At 48.1% G+C, this 20,865-nt stretch overlaps 1 protein-coding gene across 1 annotated transcript in view; it reads right to left on the reverse strand.

The window, feature by feature from the left end:
- Positions 1 to 1,301: 1,301 nt before the first annotated feature.
- The window catches only part of NSDHL (NAD(P) dependent steroid dehydrogenase-like), a 31,879-nt gene continuing 12,315 nt past the window's right edge, over positions 1,302 to 20,865 (reverse strand). The window contains exons 3-8 of the mRNA XM_008065046.1: positions 17,860 to 18,018; positions 9,576 to 9,722; positions 7,955 to 8,083; positions 4,879 to 5,021; positions 3,264 to 3,366; positions 1,302 to 2,243 (exon numbers count right to left, since the gene is read on the reverse strand). Coding sequence (XP_008063237.1) covers positions 1,911 to 2,243; positions 3,264 to 3,366; positions 4,879 to 5,021; positions 7,955 to 8,083; positions 9,576 to 9,722; positions 17,860 to 18,018 — 1,014 coding nt within the window. The 3' untranslated portion in view covers positions 1,302 to 1,910. The remainder of the gene's footprint in view (positions 2,244 to 3,263; positions 3,367 to 4,878; positions 5,022 to 7,954; positions 8,084 to 9,575; positions 9,723 to 17,859; positions 18,019 to 20,865) is intronic.

The following is a 20,865-nucleotide window of genomic DNA, read 5'->3' on the forward strand; positions in this document are numbered from 1 at the left end:
TGGGTCCATGCAAGGCCTCATTTCTATTCCACAGCACCATCTATGCCTGGGCCTTCATGGCTTCCTATTGGCTCCAAGCTCCAGGGAGGGCAGCCAGAATGGTTTTCTTGATTTTTGCCCTCCAGGACCTAGGTGATAAAAGTGCACCCTTCTCGGCTTGGCATCATTGGCCGGGCCTGTCTCCCACCCCAAACCAGGCCAGCCACTTCTGTCCACTGAATCCAAGGCACACCATAGCTTTATAGACTGCTTAGAAACACCCCATGCTGCTAAACTATGGCAAACCATGGACTGCAAGACTGGCTTCTTCTGTCTGAAATCCTTCAGGGTCCATCTCAGCACGTCATCTCCCCTGTAGAAGCCACGCTCCCTTCCTCTGAACTTAACAGCCCTGCATCCTAAGTGTATCACTTCCTGCCTGGCATTTCAGGAGCTTGTGAGCTTGTTGTAGCTCTGCGATGCTGAGTGCCTCGGGGGCCAAGACTGTGTCTTACTCCATCCCATCAGCCTTACACAGTCTCTGCTCAGCCAGAGGTAATATTCTAATATTCCTAAGACACAAATTTCCCAGTGCATATTATACCTTCACTTGAGTCTCCACCAAGAATGATCACCCTTTGGAAACTGGCCCTTTCTGCATCATCTTGGGAAGGCTATCTTCTCTCTGGCTTACTGTCACCCACCTGATGTCCAATGTTAGGAGAGGAGCTGAACACCTCAAATAGAATGTCAATGGGCAGGATTACTGCCTTGCCATGAAAGATGATAGAACTCTGTTTATAAAGAGAAATCTTTTTTTTTTTTTGAGTTGGAGTCTCACTCTGTCGCCCAGATTGGAGTGCAGTGGCATGCTCCTGGTCACCGCAGCCTCACCCTACCGGGCTCCGGCGATCCTTCCGCCTCAGCCTTCCAAGTAGCTGGAATTACAGGTGCGTGCTACCACGCCCGGCTAACTTTTGGTTTATTGCAGAGACGAGGTCTCACCAAGTTGCCCCGGTGGGTCTCAACCTGCAAGCTCAGGTATCCACTCGTCTCAGCCTCCCAAAGTGCTGGGATTACAGACTGAGCCACTAAGTTCGACCATAAATCGAAATCCTTTATGGAAACAGTGCCACCCGGGTGTGGTGGTGTGTTCCTATAGTCTCAGTTACTTGGGAGGCTGATGTGAGAGGATCACGTGCGCTCAGGAGATAGAGGCTACAGCAAGCCATGATTGCATAACTGCACTCGAGCCTGGGTCTCTAAAAGACACAATGCAGGCAGACACACCAACAGAACAGGAAAGAGAACTTGGACACATGTAAGGAGTTGAACAACCAGCAGTCTTTTTTAAAAAATTCCAGCGACTGGGGAGATTACAATGTTTGCTCTAAACTGCTGATAAGAAATGTACGTCTGAAGTCTCACCATGTGCTAACAACCTGCTTTTCTTCTTGAATATTTTAAAGATGTAGTTCCTTGAACAGTCTAGTGGCTTCACTCTAGCATGGGTTTGCATGGAAATGATTCTCCATCTCAACTAGCAATCGCGTTGTTTCTTCCTACAGCTTCCTCGATTATGCACAAGGACACTGGAATGAAATGGTCACTTCAAAAGTGGTCTTTGTGATAAGGAAGTCAGGAGAGAGAGGGAGAAAGGGAGAAGGGGGGACAGGAGGGAGAAAGAGAACAAGAACACATCAGTAAATATGAAGATGCCTACTTTAAGAAATTCAAATCCAATTGTGTGGAGGAGGAAATGTCTGCTGTTTTCACTACCCTTGTAGTCATGGAAGGGGCAGGGTGTGCCCCCATCTAACTAGCAGGAGGAATCCAAAGCTCAGAAGAAACTCATCTGAAAGGTGTCAGTTCACTGGTCCACACGTGAGTGCTCAGCTGGGGAATGTGTCGAGAGCCCAATCACAGGGTCCTCATGGGACCTTGCGCAGGTGGTGAAAGCTCTGCACGGTCTTCTCCACGGCGTCATCCAAGGTCACCAGCGGCCGGTAGCCCATGGCCTTTTTGGCTTTCTCACAGCTGTAGTAGTGGAATGTGCCAGCCAGTGCGACCCGCATGGGGGTAAAGGTGGGCTGCAGCTGAATGATGGGGCTGACCACCGTCACCAGCAGGGCCAGCAACAGGGCCAGATAGTAGGCCACCCAGTAGGGGATGTGGTACTTGGGGGCCTCGTAATTGAGGCCAGTCAAGATGCGAGACAGGAACGTCCAGAAAGGGATGGGCTCGTCATTGGTGATATGATAGGCCTGGAGGGGTAAGAACCAGAGGTTAAAGCAGCACTCCTTGCCCGCCCTGGGGCTTCCGCAGGGCAGCTCCAAGGCGAGGTGGCCCTTAAGCCTGTGCAGGCCGTGTCCTCACGTGCCAAGCTGCTGCAGTGTTTCATGTGGCCTGCCCTCCACCGTTCAAATGGGCAGCAGTGAGGAGCAGGGAGGAAAGGTGATTCAAGTTTTATCCATGGGCCAGGGTTCTAACTAGAGCACAGATGCACTCGGGAAGGTACCTTTGTTAATTTAATGATTGCTCATCACGGTAAAACTTATCTTCTGATCTTCAGATGCAATGACTGGGTCCCCTTGTATCTCTTGAACTTGCCGTGTCTGTTCTAAATTGAAAGCCACACCCACCCCACTGCCAACCACTCTGGAGGTCACGAATGGGAGACCAGCAGAGGTTTCGGGGAATAAACGAGGACCTAGCAGCAAGGGTGGGGCCCTGGGAGAGGGAGGAAAGAGTGGTGGGACCCAGCAGCCCTCCTATCCCTGCATGCCACATGTCCAGACCACTGCAGAGACAGCCTCCAGCCCAGCCTTGCTCTGCCCACTGGGTGCCAAACGCCAGAAGATTCAGCATATCACCCTCCTGGACCCTTCTGGAGGGTAAGAAGCTATGGGAAAAAATGGAGACCCAAGGAGAGAGTGGGAGAAAGGGTGAGGAGGGAGCACCCTGTCCAACCTATGTGGGACCATGCCCTGAGTAGCCATGTCGACAGATGGACAGCCAGGCCATGGTCCACGGGTGGCTGTGTCCTGAATCTTTGCTCAACCTCAGCTCATCGGATCTCTGAGTCTAGCGGCCCCAAGTTTTGAGACGCGGCAATGAGGGACATCATATTCCTTCTGAGAGGGGCTCAACCTTGGCACAGGGGTCCCAGAGCAAACTCTCAATGATACAGCACCACGGGGGCAATCTGATAGCCAACCCAGTGGCAGGGAGAAGAAACCCAAAAGACTGACAAAAGCACAGAGGCGGGATGAGGTGGGCCTTACCTTCCCACCCAGGGCCGTGTCCTGGGAGAGCCGCTCTGCAGCCAGGATGTGTCCATGGACCACGTTCTCTACGAAGGTGAAGTCTACAAGGTTCTGCCCATTTCTGCAGGTGCACAAGGGACGGCTCAATTGGAGCTGGGAGTGCCCAACTGCAAGCCCAGCAGAGCCCCTGCACGCGGGCCCTGGTCCATTCTCAAGTCTCGGCATTTGAGAGGCTGTGACCTGCAGAACTGCCACCACCTTGGCAATGCCAGCCCTGGCACTCATGGATGCCCATGCTGGTTAACTATGTGCACTGGCTCAGGACTCCTGAGGCCTGCAGTGGTAGTGGAATCCGAAAGCTCAGTGCCCTGCCACCCCATCCCAGCATGGCAACACTGGTGCTGTCTCCTGCTCTGACTCAGGGAGCAGGACACATGGTAGACATGTGGGGCCAATGCCTTGCTCTGGCCTGTTTTCGACCAGTCTCTTTGTGATCCCTCAGAGTGAAACACCAGGGTGGCAGTGAGGCTGAGTAAGAAGCAGGAAGGTACGGCACAGGGAGAAGAAGGGGAAAGAAATGGAGAAGAGGAGGGAGAGAAACTGTATGATGGCGATGGTCACACTGCTGTCACCTGCAGAGGCCCCTCCACCTTGTCCTTGAGGAGGAATGTGATGTCCCTACCTGCCTTCCAAGATACAGGGAGACTCTAGCCCTGGGAGGGGGTACTGATTTCATAGTGCCTTTCCAAAACTCATGTCATCCAGAAATCTGTGAAGGTGACCTCATTTGAAAATAGAATCTTTGCAAATGTAATTACCATGCAGTCATATTGGAGTAAAGTGGGCTTTAACTCCATGACTGATGTCCTTAGGAGAGGGAGATCTGGACACAGAGGCCAAGGAAGACAGCCAAGTAAAGGTGGAGGCAGAGACAGGAGGGAGGTGTCCACAGGCAAGGACTGTCAAGGATGGCCAGCAGGCCCCAGCAGCCAGGGAGACACAGGCAGGGGTCCTCCCCGGGGCCTTAGAGAGTGCCACACGTGGGTTTTGGACTTCTGGCACCCACAACTGCGAGTGACTCCATTTCTGTTGTTTTAAGTAGTAAGGTTGTGGTCATCTGTTATGACAGCTGCAAGCAATGAATACAGGGGACAGTTGAGAAGGTCACAGCTATGGCCTGAACGCTTGTGTCCCCACATCCTGTAACACTTATGTGTGGAAACCCAATCTCTACTGCAACAGTAGTAAAAAGTGGAGCCTTGGGGAAATGACCGGGTCATGAGGACTCTGCCCTCAGGAATGGGATTAGTATCCTTGTAAGAAAGGCCCAAAGGAGCTTGTTGGCCCCCTCCTGCATGTAAGGACACATGGCAGATGCCACCTATCAGGAATGGGGTCTCACCAGACACCCAAACTATGAAGGCCTTGACCTTGGACTTCCCAGCATCCAGGGCTACGTGCAATGCATTTCTGTTGTTCATGAACCACCCTGTCCCAGGTATGTTGCTGGGGCAGCCCACACGGACATACAATCATGTAAGAAAGAGCTACAAAGCTGCCTGGCCCCAACAAAGCGCTCTCTGAATGTGAGCAGTCATTGCTAGTGGGGAAGAGCCACTGTGGGCCGACTTACCCAATCACGAACTTCATCTTGCCCTTCCTGGCTGCCTCGATGAGGATGGGGACTAACTGCGGGTCCCTTGGGCCAAAAATACCATGAGGGCGGATGGCTGTGGTTAAGAAATTCTTCTCAGGGTCATTGGCGCCCAGGACTGCCTGGAGGACAGAGGGAGAAGGTGCATGTCCATGGCAAACTCACCGGTCCAAGCCAAGATGGCGCCTCACCGGGTGAGTAGCACCTCCCATGGGGGACAGACATATAACACACTTTGTTGGCGTGCAGGCCACTGGGCAGCAGTTTGCCTTGAGCTGACAACCCACATCAGTGACTGGTATAATTCTGGGCTAACTCTCCGCCCCATATCCCCCATCAAAAGCTGAAAATGTAGGCGAGACAGCTGAGTAAAATCAGAAAGGTCAAACAGAAAGGCATGGGTTTGAGTTCAAAGGCTGAAAATATACAAATGCAGTCAGAAGACATGCCTTGGCAGCAATTTGTGGAAAAGATCTGAAGGTTGTAGTTACCAAGTTAGCCAAGAGCCTCCAATGAGGCTGCAACCACCAAAAGGGCTCCTGGCTTAAGCTACATGTGACTACAAGTATCCACCTGGCCTGGGCTGTTGTGGTCAATTCTAAGCCCCACTTCTTAGGAAAGGACTCTGATAAACCCAAGTGGGCCCAGAAGAAGGGTCTGAGGAGTTGAAGGGTCTGAGGAGCATGCCCCGGGAGAGGCTGGGCAGCTGCTGGGAAGCGCAGGAGGCCAAGGCATGTGAAGTCCTCAGAACACCACCCAGTCCCAAGTGCCAGGAAGAGGGAACGGGCGTCTTCTGCATGACTGAATGGACAAGCTAGAACTCAGAGTATAAGGTGTAGAGGAACAAGTTTTGCCTCAAAAGTAACATAACTTCCCAACTTGTTCTATTTGCCATCCTGTTGATGAAAATAGGGATCACAGAGGTACCTACCCTGACGGGACTGTATGCTGATTATACAAGCCCAAGTCATGTCAGTTGCTTAAGGAAGTATACATGTACTTGGTAAGCATAGTGACTGTTGTGTCATGTCACCGAGGGTTTCTACTCGATGGTGGCAAAATGCTGGTCCATGTTTTAGCCTGAGCAATCTTTCTTTTTCATGTTCTTTTGAGTCAGAGTCTCACTCTGTCGCCCAGGCTGGAGTGCAGTGGCACATTCACAGCCACTCCAGCATCGGCCTGCTGGACTCCAGCAAGTCTTCCAGCGAGTCTTCTGCCTCAACCTTCCAGGTAACTGGAACTACAAATGCACGCTACCACACCTGGCTATTTTTTGACTTCTTGTAGAGATGAGATCTCACGGAGTTGTCCTGGCTGGCCTCGAACCTGCGGGCTCAGGCAATCCACTTGCTTAGGCCTCCCAAAGTGCTGGGATTACAGGCTAAGCCACTGAGCCCAGCCTTGCCCGAGCAATCTTAAGCTGCCTCTTTCAACACATTGCCAGAGCTGCCCCTCCTCTTCCCACCAGGACTCTGGTCCCCATATCAATGGAGGAAATGAAATCAGCCTTCAAATGACTTCTACCAATGCTCGTCACTACTACCAAAGGGAAGACAGTGGAAGGAGTCCTCAAGCCCCATCATACCGGGTTTATTATGAGTAAGAAGGTTTGAAAGCCAACTGCAGTGTTGACCGTGGTTGGGAGGAGGCTTTAGGTGAGTTACCTGAGTCATCTACAGGCTCTGCTTACTTAGAGCTGAGCACCCAAAAGTTGATGCCAGCGAAAGACTGATGGGTGGAGCTGAGGCTGTTACTTAGAGCTTCTGAGCCTAGATGGGCTCAGCCCTGGTGGCAGTCCCAGGCACTTGGGTGAGAGTGCACATGGTCTCCACAGTACTGAACTTCCTGCAGGGCCCAGCAAAGGCTTTAGTGCTCCTAGCCTCCAAGCCTAAGCAGGCAGGCGCTCCAGGGAGGACAGCACAGCGTGGGGTGGGACTCTGGCTTGCTAAAGGCCAGGCCTCCACTCTCTGGCTTGGGGAAGCCCTCATGTTTCCTGTAGGCCAGTTATTCTAGGACTCTCTGAGCAAAAGTGACAGCAAGTAGTTGGAGGCAGCTGACTCTCAGGCGCTGGCTTTGAACAAGGAGCCTCTGGGGTGCTATCTGCTGAAACCCCAGGGAAAGCTAAGCATCCCTGGCCCGCAGCTTAGGATGGCCTCAGCATGATGTCTTCTACCTGGGACTGGCACTGTGGGGGGTGGTGGGGTGCTGCAGCCCCGGTAGCCTGAAGCCTCAGTGGCGACCACTCAACCCAGACAGCAGCTGAATCCAGTCACACTCAAATAGAAGACCTTGATGAAGCCAGTTTGCCAAGTGGAAAATACTTTCCCCCCAAAGCAAGCCAGATCCTTCCATGGTTTGTGTTTTCCAATGGGGGTGGGGTGGGGGGAGGGAGTGCTGCGACTGACAATTTCCACAGTGAGTGAGGATGCTTGCATGGCACAGAGGGCGGGCGCAGGCCTGGGTTCAGCCACCCCTAGCTGCACGGCCTCAAGAAGACTCTGAATCTCTCTGTGGACCAATGTCCTCACCTGTAATCTGGTGACGATGGGGTAACTGTGAGGTTTAAACAAACAAAAACCGCTCCTGGAAAATACTTAGAACAGTATCTGGCCACGGCAGGCCATTCTGATATTTCACTCACAAATCTGACATCTCAAGTTAGGTACTTAGGTCTCAGAATACTATCTTCCTGAACTCGTGACTGTCTCTCTTTAAGAATTCACACCCAGACGGGCTCGGTGGCTCATCCTGTAATCCCGCGCCTTTGGGAGGCTGAGGTGAGTGGATTGCCTGAGCCCGCAGGTTCGAGACCCGCCTGGGCAACTTGGCGAGACCTCATCTCTACAATAAATCAAAACATCAGCCGGGCGTGGTAGCGCACGCCTGTAGTTCCGGCTACTCGGAAGGCTGAGGCGGAAGCATCGCCGGAGCCCAGCAGGTCGAGGCTTCGGTGGCCGGGAGCGGCCACTGCACTCCAGTCTGGGCGACAGAGTGAGACTCCAACTCAAAAAAAAAAAAAGAATTCACACCCTTCTGCTACCCACGCCCCACGCACTCTCTCCTGTAGGATCTTGGTCTCTGTGTAGTAGTCGATGGGTTTTGTAGCATAGGGGAGGTCTTCGGTTCCATTCTTGATGTCGACGCCCTCAAAGATGACACTGGCACTGCTGGTTAAAATGAGTTTCTGGCAGAGAAAGATTAAAAAAATCCAAGTCAGGAATTCCTCTACTCAAACAGTCCGATGATCCCATAGAAAAGAGAATCTAGTGGCATCTCTTTGCCACCCTCACGTTCAAGGTACTGCACAAATGATTTGCATGCCTTCGCTTTGCCTTCTTAAAGTAATCCGGAGATCACCGTCTCATGCAGCTATGTGGATTCCAGACACTTTAGCATATTACATTCTAAAACAGCGGATCTTACATGTTTTCTATCCCATCACACCTGAGGGACACAACAGACTTCCAAGACTCAGTGTATCCTACGAAAAGGGATTTTCTGTAAGGAAAAGGCTCCCACAAACGTCTAGGGAGATGCCTGTTTGAAGAAGACCACTGCTTTATTCTCATACTGACCTTGCCATGTGAGCACGGGCATGCATATGCAAACACACATGACCACTTAAGAAATGCCATGCTTAGCCAGGCACAGTGGCTCATGCCTATAAGCCCTGGGCTCTAGTTACACCCCCAGGTGGAGTGCAGAGATGAGCCTGGACTCCTACCCAGTCCATTTACTAACAAAGAACATCACTGATCCTCTGGCTACCTAACGAGGAGCAAATTAGGTGAAAACTGCAGCAGGGCACAGTGTCTTGTCAGCTGCCAGGTGCCAGGGTCACTGTGGTTAGAACTGATCATTTGCAAGGCAGGATCCCAGAAGAGCCCTTCCCTGCTTATTTTTGCTAGGCTGGCTGAGGAGGTCGGGCACTCACCAGGGACTGGCTGGGGACTACTGGGAGAGAAACACTCCCCCACCACTCACTTCAGGTTTTTCTCTAATTTACATGGCACCTGTGGCATGTGCCACCATAAGAGTCATCACAGATTCAAATGGTTGCAATTGCGGCCAATCAAGTTTCTGGGTGGGAAAACAACCCACAGAGTAGGAAACGTCCTGGGGTGGGGCATAGGGAGGCCCAGATCACTCTCCTTTTCCAGACCCCGCCCCCTTCTCGGTTCCCACCCAACTCTATCAGTCCTAGAAATGCATTCCTGAGAGCCAGGAATTATAACAGTGAAAGAAGCCAGCCACAGAAGGACAAATACCAAAGGATTCCACTTCTGTGAGGTTCCTGGGGTAGCCAAATTCATAGAGACAGTGCTTAATGCCACTGAGCTGTACACCTACAAATGGCTAGGATGGTACCTTCTATGTAATATATATTTTATCACAATAAAAAATAAGCAATGCCCACGTTGTGTAGCTCCACAACCAAAGACTAAGAGCCTTAGAGTCCTCCGATGGTCTATTTGTATGCAGTTTGAATATTACAACTCAAATTGGCCTTGGCACGCAGACTTTCATGACACCCAGTGATTTCCAACTTCTTTTCAACACTTTAAGGAGCAACCCTGGCTGGGTTCAGGAAGACTGCAAGAAGACCCACGGTCCTCACACCCTTACAAAGGGCCACTGCACGTTCCTGACAGCATTCACGCCAGATTTCCCCTTACCTGAACCCCAGCCTCTTTGCAAGTTTCAATGACATTCTTGGTGCCAATGTAATTCACTCTATAAAAGAGTTCCTTGTTGTTACTGGATGGTGGGGGTGATGCACAGTGGAAAACTGTGCTTACACCTTTCAGTGCTGGGTACAGATCCTGGAAAAGCAAGCCAAGACAAAATCATCACTCCCGCCTTGACAAGTCAACAGGCTTCTCACGTTCTCACGCTTCCATTTGTGGCTTGTAGGTATCTCGTCCTTTTATAAGTAATTCTACAATCAACATGGAAACACATTCTCGTGAAGGGTTCAATGATACAAAAGCACATGGGATAGAAACCGAGTTGTCCCTTTAATCGCCCCCTCCCTACTAACTAGTCCTAACAGAAAGGGGCTTGGGGCTTGAGAAATCTGTGGGATGCAGAGACAACACCCCGCCACGTCGTTCAGAGCACCTGGGGGGTAAAACTCCCAGGGAAGGTGAGCTCACAGATAGAAATGACGAATCATTTGAAAAAGTCCCACACCTTTAAAGACGGTGTAAATAGGCAACACACAGGCATATTCCTTCCTGTGAAACTAGACATGATGCAGCAATCTGAAAGGGATTTTGAAACAGGTTTGGTTGATTTACTGCTAAAAGGAACGAGAGCTCCTGAGAGAAATGTCTGATTTCAGATCTGGGACAGGAAATACACAAGATGAACCGGGCACACCTTGTCGTATCAGAAGGCAAGAAAGCTAGCTAAGATTACTGGGGTCACGTTAAAAGGACTCAAGGGCCAACCCAAAGAGGCTCCCACTGGGCAAAGAAGGGACAGTCTGCTCACCAGTAAGAAGAGAAGTTCTTTCTGAAACTGGTAAATAAAGGAAAGAATCAAGCATTTAATCAGCACAAGGTACAAAGATTTGAGCTACTAAATGAAGAGGAAATGAGAGCATGCCATCACTTTGCCAAATCTTAATTGAGTAATAGGATCTACGTATGATTCATGGTTGTCGCCAAAAGAAAGACAACCATGAATTGTGTGTCTTCATTCAATAAGCATTTTGCCACAATTTCCTCTCTCTACATACACATAGACTTGTGATTTTTTTTCCTGAAACCATTCGAAAATAAGTTGCAGACATCACACTGCTTCTAAATTCTTCACCAGGTGCGCCTCAGGACAAAGACATTCTCCTAAATAACTACAAAAACAATAATCACGTTCAAGAAACTCAACAGATGTGACATTCTTATCTGATATTTAGTCTATATTCAGATTTCTCCAATTGTCCCAATAATGGTTTTTATAGCCATTTTTATTTTTAGGTCCAGATCCAGTCATGGACCACATATATTTAGTCCTCATGTCTCTTTCCTCTCTTTTAATCTTAGAACAATTCTCCATGTTTTCTTTTTTATGTTTTGTAATGCTGCATTTTTCAAAGGTTCAGATTGGTTATTTGATAGACTGGACCTCAATTTGGAGTAATCTGTCTCTTCACGATGAGATTCAGGCCTAAGAGTTTTGGCAAAAATCCCACATCAGTGGTGGTGTGTCCTTCCCAGGGAGGCACAGATTTGTCCCACTCTTGGTGATGTTAAGTTGGATCCCTCCATGACAGTGAAGGCTGCCAGATTCTGGCTACAGAAAGGTTCATTTCCTCCTGCAATTGATAAGTGATCTGCAGAGTGATAATTCCACTAACTGATTTCAGCATTTAGCAATGTTCCTGGAACACTAATCAACGTGCTGGGTGCAAAATGGTGACATCGTAATTCTAACAGACTTTTTACATGTATTCATTGGCATTCCTCTGTAGAGTTTTTCAGTATTTCTACGAACCGATGGATACAGTACTGTTCTCTTTTTTGAGGCTCCAAATGTCCCAAATTTGGCCAGTGGATGTCCTTCAAGTTGGCTGCTGTCCCTTTGACATGTCCTCATTAGTCCTGTGCTAAGAAAATGTTCTAGGCTCATTTTCCCAAGGGGCCCTAGTTCCTTTTACAGAAAGGTATATAGAAACCCAAAATTTGACCATCAGTTATACTTATTACTATTGGGGTACCAATTCACGATGTCCCAGAGGGAAAATCTGAACCAGATTCAGATCACATCTTTAGCCCAATAGAAACATAATACAAGCCACAGATATGACTTTAAATTTTGTAGGAACTACATTTAAAAAGTAAAAAGGAAAAGGTAAATTAACTTTAATATGCTCTATTTAATATATCTTAAAATATCTCATTAATTTACATGTAATCAATATAAATTAACGAGATATTTGCATTCCTTTTTTCTGTACTCAGTCTTTGAAATCTGGTGTGGATCTTACACTTACAGTGAATTGCCTCTAATTCAGACTTGCCACATGTTTAAGTGCTTGATAGCCACATGTGGCTAACGGCTACCTTACTGTCTGGTTAGCCTCTCTTTCTTGCATTCTTTCTCTTTCTCTCTTGTACTATTTTATAGGAGCTTTCTTCTGTTTCACCCCTCATGGACAATCATGTTTCCTAGCTTACAAGGACAGTGCAATCCTACATCTACCAGTTTATAGGAAATACCAAAGGATTAGAAGGGCATGTTAAACAATATCACAGAGATGCAATCAGCAAAATCCAGATCATGGGAAATACTACAGAACAATAAACATGGTTTCTACTAAATATCAGTTATCCAATAAATAGACTATAGTTTAAAAAGATGAATGAGCCCAGTGGCTCATCCCTGTAATTCCAGTGCTCTGGGAGGCTGAGGTAGAAGGATTGAAGTTCAAGACCAGCCTGGGCAACACAGTCAGAAATTGCAAGAATTTTAAATTAGCCAGAGGTGGTGGTATGTGCCTGTAGTCCCAGCTACTTGGGAGGCTGAGGTGGAAGGATCACTTGAGCACAGGTGATTGAGGTTGCAGTGAGTGACAATTGCTTCACTGCACTCTACCTGGGTGACAGCAAGATTCTGTCTCAGGCTGGGCTCGGTAGCTCAGTCTGTAATCCTAGCACTTTGGGAGGCCGAGGCGAGTGGATTGCCTGAGCCTGTGGGTTCGAGACCCACCCGGGCAACTTGGCGAGACCTCGTCTCTACAATAAATAAAAAATGAGCCAGGCATGGTAGCGCACGCCTGTAGTTCCGGCTACTTGGAAGGCTGAGGTGGAAAGATCGCCAGAGCCCAGCAGGTCGAGGCTGCGATGGCCAGGAGCGTGCCACTGCACTCTAGTCTGGGCGACAGAGTAAGACTCCAACTCAAAAAAAAAAAAAACAAAAAAAAGATTCTGTCTCAAATGGAAAAAAAGATACAAGAAATCAAAAATTAAAAGAGACTTAAACATTTCAACCAAATGCAGTCTTGACTTTGCTTGGTTCCTTACTTGGAAAAACAGCAAAACAAAAATATTTGTGAGACATGTAGGGATATTTGAACGCTGGCTGGATATTAAGGAATGACTAGCAATGTTTTTAGATGTGATCCTGGAATTGTGTTTTATAAAAGGATCCTTATCTTTTAGAGACAAATGCTGAAATATTTGCAGATAAAATGGTATGATGCCTAGCACTGGTTTCAAAATAATCTGAGGGGATACAGATGAAACATGATTGACCATGAGTGGCAGAACAGAGGAAATCTCCTATAAAATAGCGCAAGACAGAAGGAGAAGGAATGCAAGAAAGAGAGGCTAAGAGACATGAAAGATCTCAGAAAGAGAGAAAAAAAGAGAATGATGGCAGAGTCATTATTTGAAGAATTTTCCAGAAATGGGGAAAGAGATGAGTCTTCAGATTACAAAGCCCACCAGCTGCTGAGCAGGATTTAAAATCCAAACTAAAACTGAAGCCTAGATATATTCCTTATAGACTACAAGAGGTAAAAAAAGAAAATCCTAAAAGCCACGAGAGGAGAAGTCAGGCAACCCACAAAGAAAAAACAATCCAGTTGAGAGGACGGTGGGGCAAATTTTTAAAGTGTTATATAAAATATACTGTATTTAATTATCTGTCTATGTACTACTGACTACAAAAACACATTCACATTTTTTTAAAAACAGAAAATGTTTGCTATGTTGCCCAGACTGGTCTTGAACTCCTAGATTCAAACAACTCTTCCCCCTCAGTTTCGCAATTGGATGGGACTACAGGCGCTCACCACCACACCCAGCCTGAAGACATATTTTTATTCTTCATTTTTTAATTTTTTGAGTTGGCGTCTCACTCCGTCGCCCAGACTGGACTGCAGTGGCCACTCCCGGCCACCGCAGCCTCGACCTCCTGGGCTCCGGCGATCCTGCCACCTCAGCCTTCCGAGTAGCCGGAATTACAGGCACGCGCTACCACGCCCAGCTGATTTTTTCATTTATTGTAGAGATGAGGTCTCGCCAAGTTGCCCAGGCAGATCCTGAAGACATATTTTTAAAGCCCTTCCCTGCTATGTCATTCACCCAAGTGACAATCACCTTAGGCTTAGCTTAGACTTCATGATCCATCGTTACCACCTTTGTCTTATCTCTCTCTCCCTTTATCAGATCTGTGTGGCAAATTCTTAAGGCAACTTGCTCCTTCTCTTTTGTTGCTTGGCATAGGGTTGTCAGAGACATACACGAAAATAGGGAGCAAACTCTATGGTTCATGGGAAGTGTTCTGGCAGAAAGTGCAGCAAGTGCAAAGGTCCTAAGGCAGAAACTTGGTGGGCAGCATGTGGGAGGAAGTGAAACTGGAGGGGTAGTGGGGGCATAGCATGCATTGCCTCGTGAGTGATTATAGAGGCTTTTGTCATTTGCTCTACATGGATTGGATGTGATGAGAGGCTTCTATACAGAGGAGTGGTGCATTCTGATATATGTATTAAAAGGGTCCCTCTAGGCCAGGCATGGTGGCTCATGCCGATAATTCCAGCACTTTGGGAGGCCAAGGTGGGAGAATTGCTTGAGCTCAGGAGTTCGAGATCAGCCTGGAAAATGGAGTGAGAACTCATCTCTACAGAAAAAAATAATCAAACAATTAGCCAGGTGTGATGGCATACTCCTGTAGCTACTTGGGAGGCTGAGGTGGAAGGATCCTCTGAAGTTGAGGCTATGGTAAGCCATGGTTGTGCCACTGCAATGTAGCCTGCATGATAGTGACACTCTGTTTAAAAAAAATCCTTCTAACATCTAGGTGAGAAGTGATGGTATCCTGGCCCAGAGGGTAGCAATGGAAGGTGCAAGAAGTTGCTGAACTGGGGATCTATTTTCAGAGTGGAGTCAACAAGACTTGCTGATGGATGGAATAGAAGGGGAGGAGAAAGGCATCAGGGATGAGTCCAAGGCTTTTGGTTGATGCAGCTGGAAAGCCCGAGTGGGTCATGTGCGGAGATGAAGGCTTTGGCAGGATGTTTGCTGTGGTAGCGTGGTAGGGGCTTGCAGCAGGGACCCAAGAGCTCCATTTTGGGTACGACAAGTTTGGGATGTCTGCTAGCTATCCAAACAGGGATAGGCAGCAGGCAGCTGGATAGATCTAAGGCCAGGAGAGAGAGCTATGTGTTAGAGATATCAAGCTGGGAGCTTGTCATCTTCTAGACAGTGATTCATCCATGACATGGGACGGATTCGCCGGACATTGACTTAACTTAGAGAAGAAAATTGATCCAGATGATAAGCCCTGGAGCCTGCATATATGCAAAGTTTGCGCATTGCAAAGTTTAGAAATGAAAGTGATCAGGAGGCTGAGAAGGGAAGATCAGTGAGGCAGCAGGGGAAATAGGTGAGTGCGGCATTCTAGAAGGCAAGTGAAGAAAGTGTCAGATGAGGTCTGAGATTCAACCACTGGATATGGTCGCCTCAAGTTCCCTGGCAGTGGCGACAGGGGCTGTCTGGTGAAGACATAACTCAAGTGGTTCCAAGAGGCAGTAAAAGGAAGGACTCGCAGACAGAGAGGAGGAAAGGCCCTAGGGGAATCATGGAGTAGGGAAGAGGAAGTGGCCTCCAGCTGGCACCAGGCAGGGCATCTGATGGGGACCAGGCATCCTCAGGAACTGCAGAGGAGGCCAAATGTAGACTCGGACACAGGCAGGTCTGTGGAGATGGTGCTGGGCAGGACCAAGGGGCTGCTCAAGGTTCGTGGCTATGAAAATGACAGGATGTAACTGAGGCTGGGATTCCAGTGCAAAGTACAAAGTGATGTGTCACCTGGCCAGGCTCTAGTCCCCACTGATCCCATCAAACACTAGTCCAGGTACAGTTGGGGTGTTTTGTAGCTGTGGTTGGTATCCACAACCAGCCGACTTTACATAAGGAGACTCTCCCTGACAGTCTGGATGGGCTGAATATAATCAGTCGAGAAGGCTTAAGAGTAAAACTGGGGTTTCTGTAAAAAGAAATTCAAACTCAGGACTGCAGAGGCAACTCCTGCCTGAATTTGTGGTCCGTCCTACACATTTCAGACCTGTCTAGCCAGATCCTACAATCACACTAATCGGTTCCTTGAATGCAAGCTCAATCTCTCTTGTTCTCCCTCCCCCTCTCCACACATCCCCTACTGGCAGGTTCTCTGGAGAAGCCTTGCTGACACACACAACCTCAAGAGAAGGGGGAAGGGGAGACCATGCACGAGAACGTGTGGGCCACGAACGCAAAGGCAGTGAGGCACAGATGGGGTAAGAGACAGTAGGCACGGCTGGGTGTCTGGGTGGAGTTGGAGGCCGGGACCGCTGAGGCACAGAGTGTGAGCTGGAAAGAGGAGGTGGTGCCCAGAGTGCGACTGAGATGCAGGAGAAAGCACACTTACTGGTGACGACCAAGTTCAGGTCTAGGGAATGACAGCGGTATAGAGGACTAGATCGTTGGGTGAAAGGAGGCCAAATTAAGAGTGGCGAGGGTATGGCAGGGTCATCTATGTGAACCCCGAATTCACCAACAATAATACCAGCCATGTTGGTGACAAGCTCATATCAGCTAGAAGCTGAAAACACTAAGGAATGAAGCAGAAAAGCTTGGGAAGGGGGGCAGGTGGCTATAGATGGCTGCCACAAGGAAGGGTGTCGGAGACTGCATAGTCTGATGGTGTCACCTCCAAAGTTGGAGGGGGCCTAGGGCAAATGAGGGAGAACAATCTGGAGGTGGCTATGTCTAGCAAGGAAGACGGCTACCCCACCTCCAGGCCCAGAGGTGTCAACAGCCTGGGGGAGAAAACAGCCAAGACTTTGAAGGGAAGTAATGGCCTTCTAACTAAAACAAACAAACAAACAAACAAACAGTATGGTAATGACACTGAAGCCAAGAATGGAGTGGAGCCCAGTGACAGGCTGAGGGAAGCCATCTGCCATGTGTACGACAACAAAGCACTGGCCTCCCAAATCAATTAGTAAGGAAAACAAGGGAACCCCAAAGACAAGCAAAGGACACAGATGTGGTCCATGCAGGAGGAAACCTGAATGTCGATCAGCAAAGGGCACGGTGGCCATTTCCTGATCAGTGAGGACATGAGACTTGGAACATCACCAAGGTCCCATTTCATTCTTCAGAATGGCAATACCAGATAGTCTCATTATGCCCAATGTTGGCAAGGGGGGTTCTGCCACACTCCTGACGTGAATGGAAAATGGACACAGCAGCTCTGTCCAGTCAACTGGCAACATCGAATATGATCCAAGAGATTCTCACCCTTATACACTGACAAAGCTGGAAAATAGCACGCTAGGTGCAGTCAGGCACAGAGCACAAATATTGTGGGATTCCATTGCTATGACATGTCCAGAAGGGGGCAATTCACAAAGACAGAAAGCAGATCAGTGGGTGCTGGGGGCTGGGAGGGGAGGAGGAGAGGGAACAAGGAGTGAATGGGATTTCCTTTTGGGGTGATGAAAATATTCTGGAATTAGACAGTGGAAGATGGTTGCACAGCATGGTGGATGTACTAAAAGCCACTGAATTGTACATGTTCAAAATGTAAAATTTATGGCATAAGAATCATATCTCAATTAAAAAATCAACCCCCTCTGGGTGTGTACCCTGTGGCAGCAGTTGGCACACAACTGCCCACAGACAGCTTTCATGGTCAAGTTCGGCACACAGCCAGGTTCGTTCATTGAAGCCCTGACCGTGGCTGCTTTTCTGATACCACAGCAGAGTTGAGTCGCTGCGACAGACACCACAGGTCTTCATTCTGAGTAGTAAGACTGTGGCATGTGCTAAATTCTTTCCTATCACTTTAACATTTTTCAAAGTCAAACACTTTTTTCAGACGACAGTTTGGCTGGCCTCTAAGCAATAAGAGTCCCGGTTTCCCTTGGGAGGGGCTGTGGGAAATCAGCAAGGCTGCATGGCCCATTACCTGTTGGCTGCAGAGGTCACCCAGAAAGAACTGCACCCGGGGATTATCAAACCCTTGCCGGATATCGAAGACGTTGACGGCGTATCCTCTTGCCAGCAACTGCTCCACCATGTGTTGCCCCAGGAACCCGGAACCGCCGATCACTGTGCACCTCTTGGCCTGCGAAAGACACTTGTGCGGTGAGAACTGGTCGTGACAAAGAGCCTAGGCTTACATATCGTGAGCCACTGTCATGGCCAATGTACTTGTTTGTTTGTGACTTGTCCTGAGCCAAGTTGGAAGCTCTCTATAGTTCCGGTGTTCTATCACTAGGGCCACTTTCTCTCCTGGGATCCGTGAGCAGGGAAGAGAGATAGTAAATGATACTGAGATAGACTTTGGCTGGATTTGATGACAAGATCCATGCTTTGTATTTAATCAAAGGAAATTAAACCACCTATGATCAAAACTGGACAATCTTAAAAAAAAAAGTAATACCTTCTTGCTCCCGATATCTGAGTCCTAGGCACTTCTCTACGATCAAAAAACAAAACAAAAACGAAAAAACAACAACAACAAAAACAAAAAAACAAAAAACAACAAAAAAAAGCCAGCCATTCGATAGTTTATACTTAAAACACCAGAAAGAGGCGAACAGTCTCCATACTTGCAGGACAAAGTCAGTCCCTTTTCTTTGCTGACCACAATGGGACTGGACTGTGTAGCTTTGGGCTTGTCACCCAACTCCTTCTCGCCTTGATGGGGTCTCCGGGTGGGGCCACAGTGAAGGGATAAGCTGCTCCCCCCCCCAGGACCAGGGCTCTGCTCTCAGTTCTTGGAACTCCCAGGAAGTTGGGAATCAGGGGAGAGCTACGGCGTTTATACTTCAGCCTCCACAATGTGCACCATTTCTCTGGTAATTCCAACTCTGGTCACTGGAGAGAGTGAAAGGATAGAGAACCGCGTGCAGGCGCTAAAATAGTCTAATGCCAGGATGTCAATGCAAAACTGTGGCTCTGAGTCTCCTCAGAGAAGGACCCATGGCATCCCTCTTTCCTGGGGTCTTTCTGAAGCTCTGTCTGGGTTTCCTTAAGATGACATGCCCCTAATTTCCCTAGCTCATGCATAGCAAGTCAAAGTTGGGTGTGTGGGGAAAAAAGCTCTTAAATATTGTTCCTGATTAAAAAAAACCAACCAACCCCCCTACTTATTCCATAAACATCGACCCGGTTGAGCTGTGAGACATGCAAGGGATGCCAAGGCCAGGTACCTTCTCCAGATCCTCCCTCCCAATCCAGGTGTCCCACGTGACGTGGTGCTGTAACCTGAGCATTATTTGTTCATGCATAATTTACTAACATAATTGGCTTCATCATTCTTGCCCTACCCCAGACTAACTTCACAACCAATTTTTTCCTATGCTTGATTCTGATTATTCCTATGTATGTGTCATCTATCTGGCTAAATAATTTGCACCTTGACTAAAATTTCTATTTCCTCAGGTCATAGCAAAATAAAATTCACAACTCCCATCAATCCCCTTTCTGGCAAACTCTTTCTTTGCCCTTTGTCCCCAGGAAGCTGTACAGGAAACGGCAGTGATGTACAACAACTCTGAGCTCCCAAATTCCCAGCCTGGGTTTTCTCAGTTTACTAAAAGTTTAGCGGAGCCCAAAGATGGGCAGAACTACACCTGTGTTGATAGCATCCTAGAGGATTTCAGCTTGCTTCATTGACATTATCTGGCATCTCTACTTATAGGCGTTTCAAAAGGAGGATAGTCTATTTTTAAAAATGACCTTGCTATTATGTCCAGTACAATTTCATTTCATGATTTTAAATGTGACTAATGAGTCAGGCACAGAGGTTCACATCTGTAATCCCAGCACTTTGGGAGGCTGAACTGGGAGGATCACCTGAGGCAGGGGTTTGAGACCAGCCTGGGCAACATAATGAGACACTGTCTCTTCAAAAAACTTAAAAAATGAGCCTAGTGTGGTGGCCCATGCCCATAGTCCCAGCTACTCAGGAGGCTGAGGCGAGAGGAATGCTTGAGCCCAGGAGGTCAAGTCTACAATGAGCTAGGATCACATCATTGCACTTCAGCCTGAGTGACAGAGCAAGAGCCCATTTAAAAAAATGACTAACCAGTATTCTACTCTTGGATGGGGTAACATGGATTCTTTATTTTTTAAGAGATAGGGGTCTCACTATGTTGCCCAGGCTGGTCTTGAACTTCTGGTCTCAAGTGATCCTCCCACCTTGGCTTCCCAAAGTCCTGGGATTACAGGCATGAGCCACCGTGCCTGGCTGAATTATTTTATTATATCGAAATGTTGCACCAGGTCGGGCACGAAGGCAAAAGCCTGTAATCCCAGCACTTTGGGAGGCCGAGGTGAGGGGACTGCCTGAGCCCACAGGTTCGAGAACAGCCTAAGCAACTTAGCGAGACCTCATCTCTATAATAAATTAAAAAATCAGCCAGGCATGATAGTGCACGCATCTATAGTTCCAGCTACTTGGAAGGCTGAGGCAGAAGGATCACCTGAGCCCAGCAGGTCGACACTGGGATGGCCGTGAGCGTGCCACTGCACTCCAGCTTGGGTGACGGAGTGAGACTCCAACCAAAAAAAAAAAAAGAAATGTTGCACCAATATTGCTTGGGATTAGGAGGCCAATGGCTGTTCTGTAGAGTTTTGCAGACCTATTCATCCCACGCAGTATTGGTGCCTTTACCCTCAAGAAGTCAAGTGTGACGGGATGGTGTTTTTGATCACATGTATAATGCTATATGGCTAGAGGGCACGTGACACACTCATTTACCTTTCATGGACACAGCAGACAAGGAAGAATATATATTAACAGTGAAGAATAAAATTCTAGACTAGAAACAGGTAGCAAAACCAAAAATGTGTTACTGAGGGAGTTATAAAATTGATGTCTTAGAGACAGTGTTAAGAATAGGAAAGGAAGCCATCTAGACAAACTAATTTAATTACAATATAATCTTGAGATAAATGAGTGGTC

This window comes from Carlito syrichta, unplaced genomic scaffold (genome assembly GCF_000164805.1).
Source record: "Carlito syrichta isolate Samal-C Ts95f unplaced genomic scaffold, Tarsius_syrichta-2.0.1 Scaffold308141, whole genome shotgun sequence".
Lineage (NCBI taxonomy): Eukaryota > Metazoa > Chordata > Mammalia > Primates > Tarsiidae > Carlito > Carlito syrichta.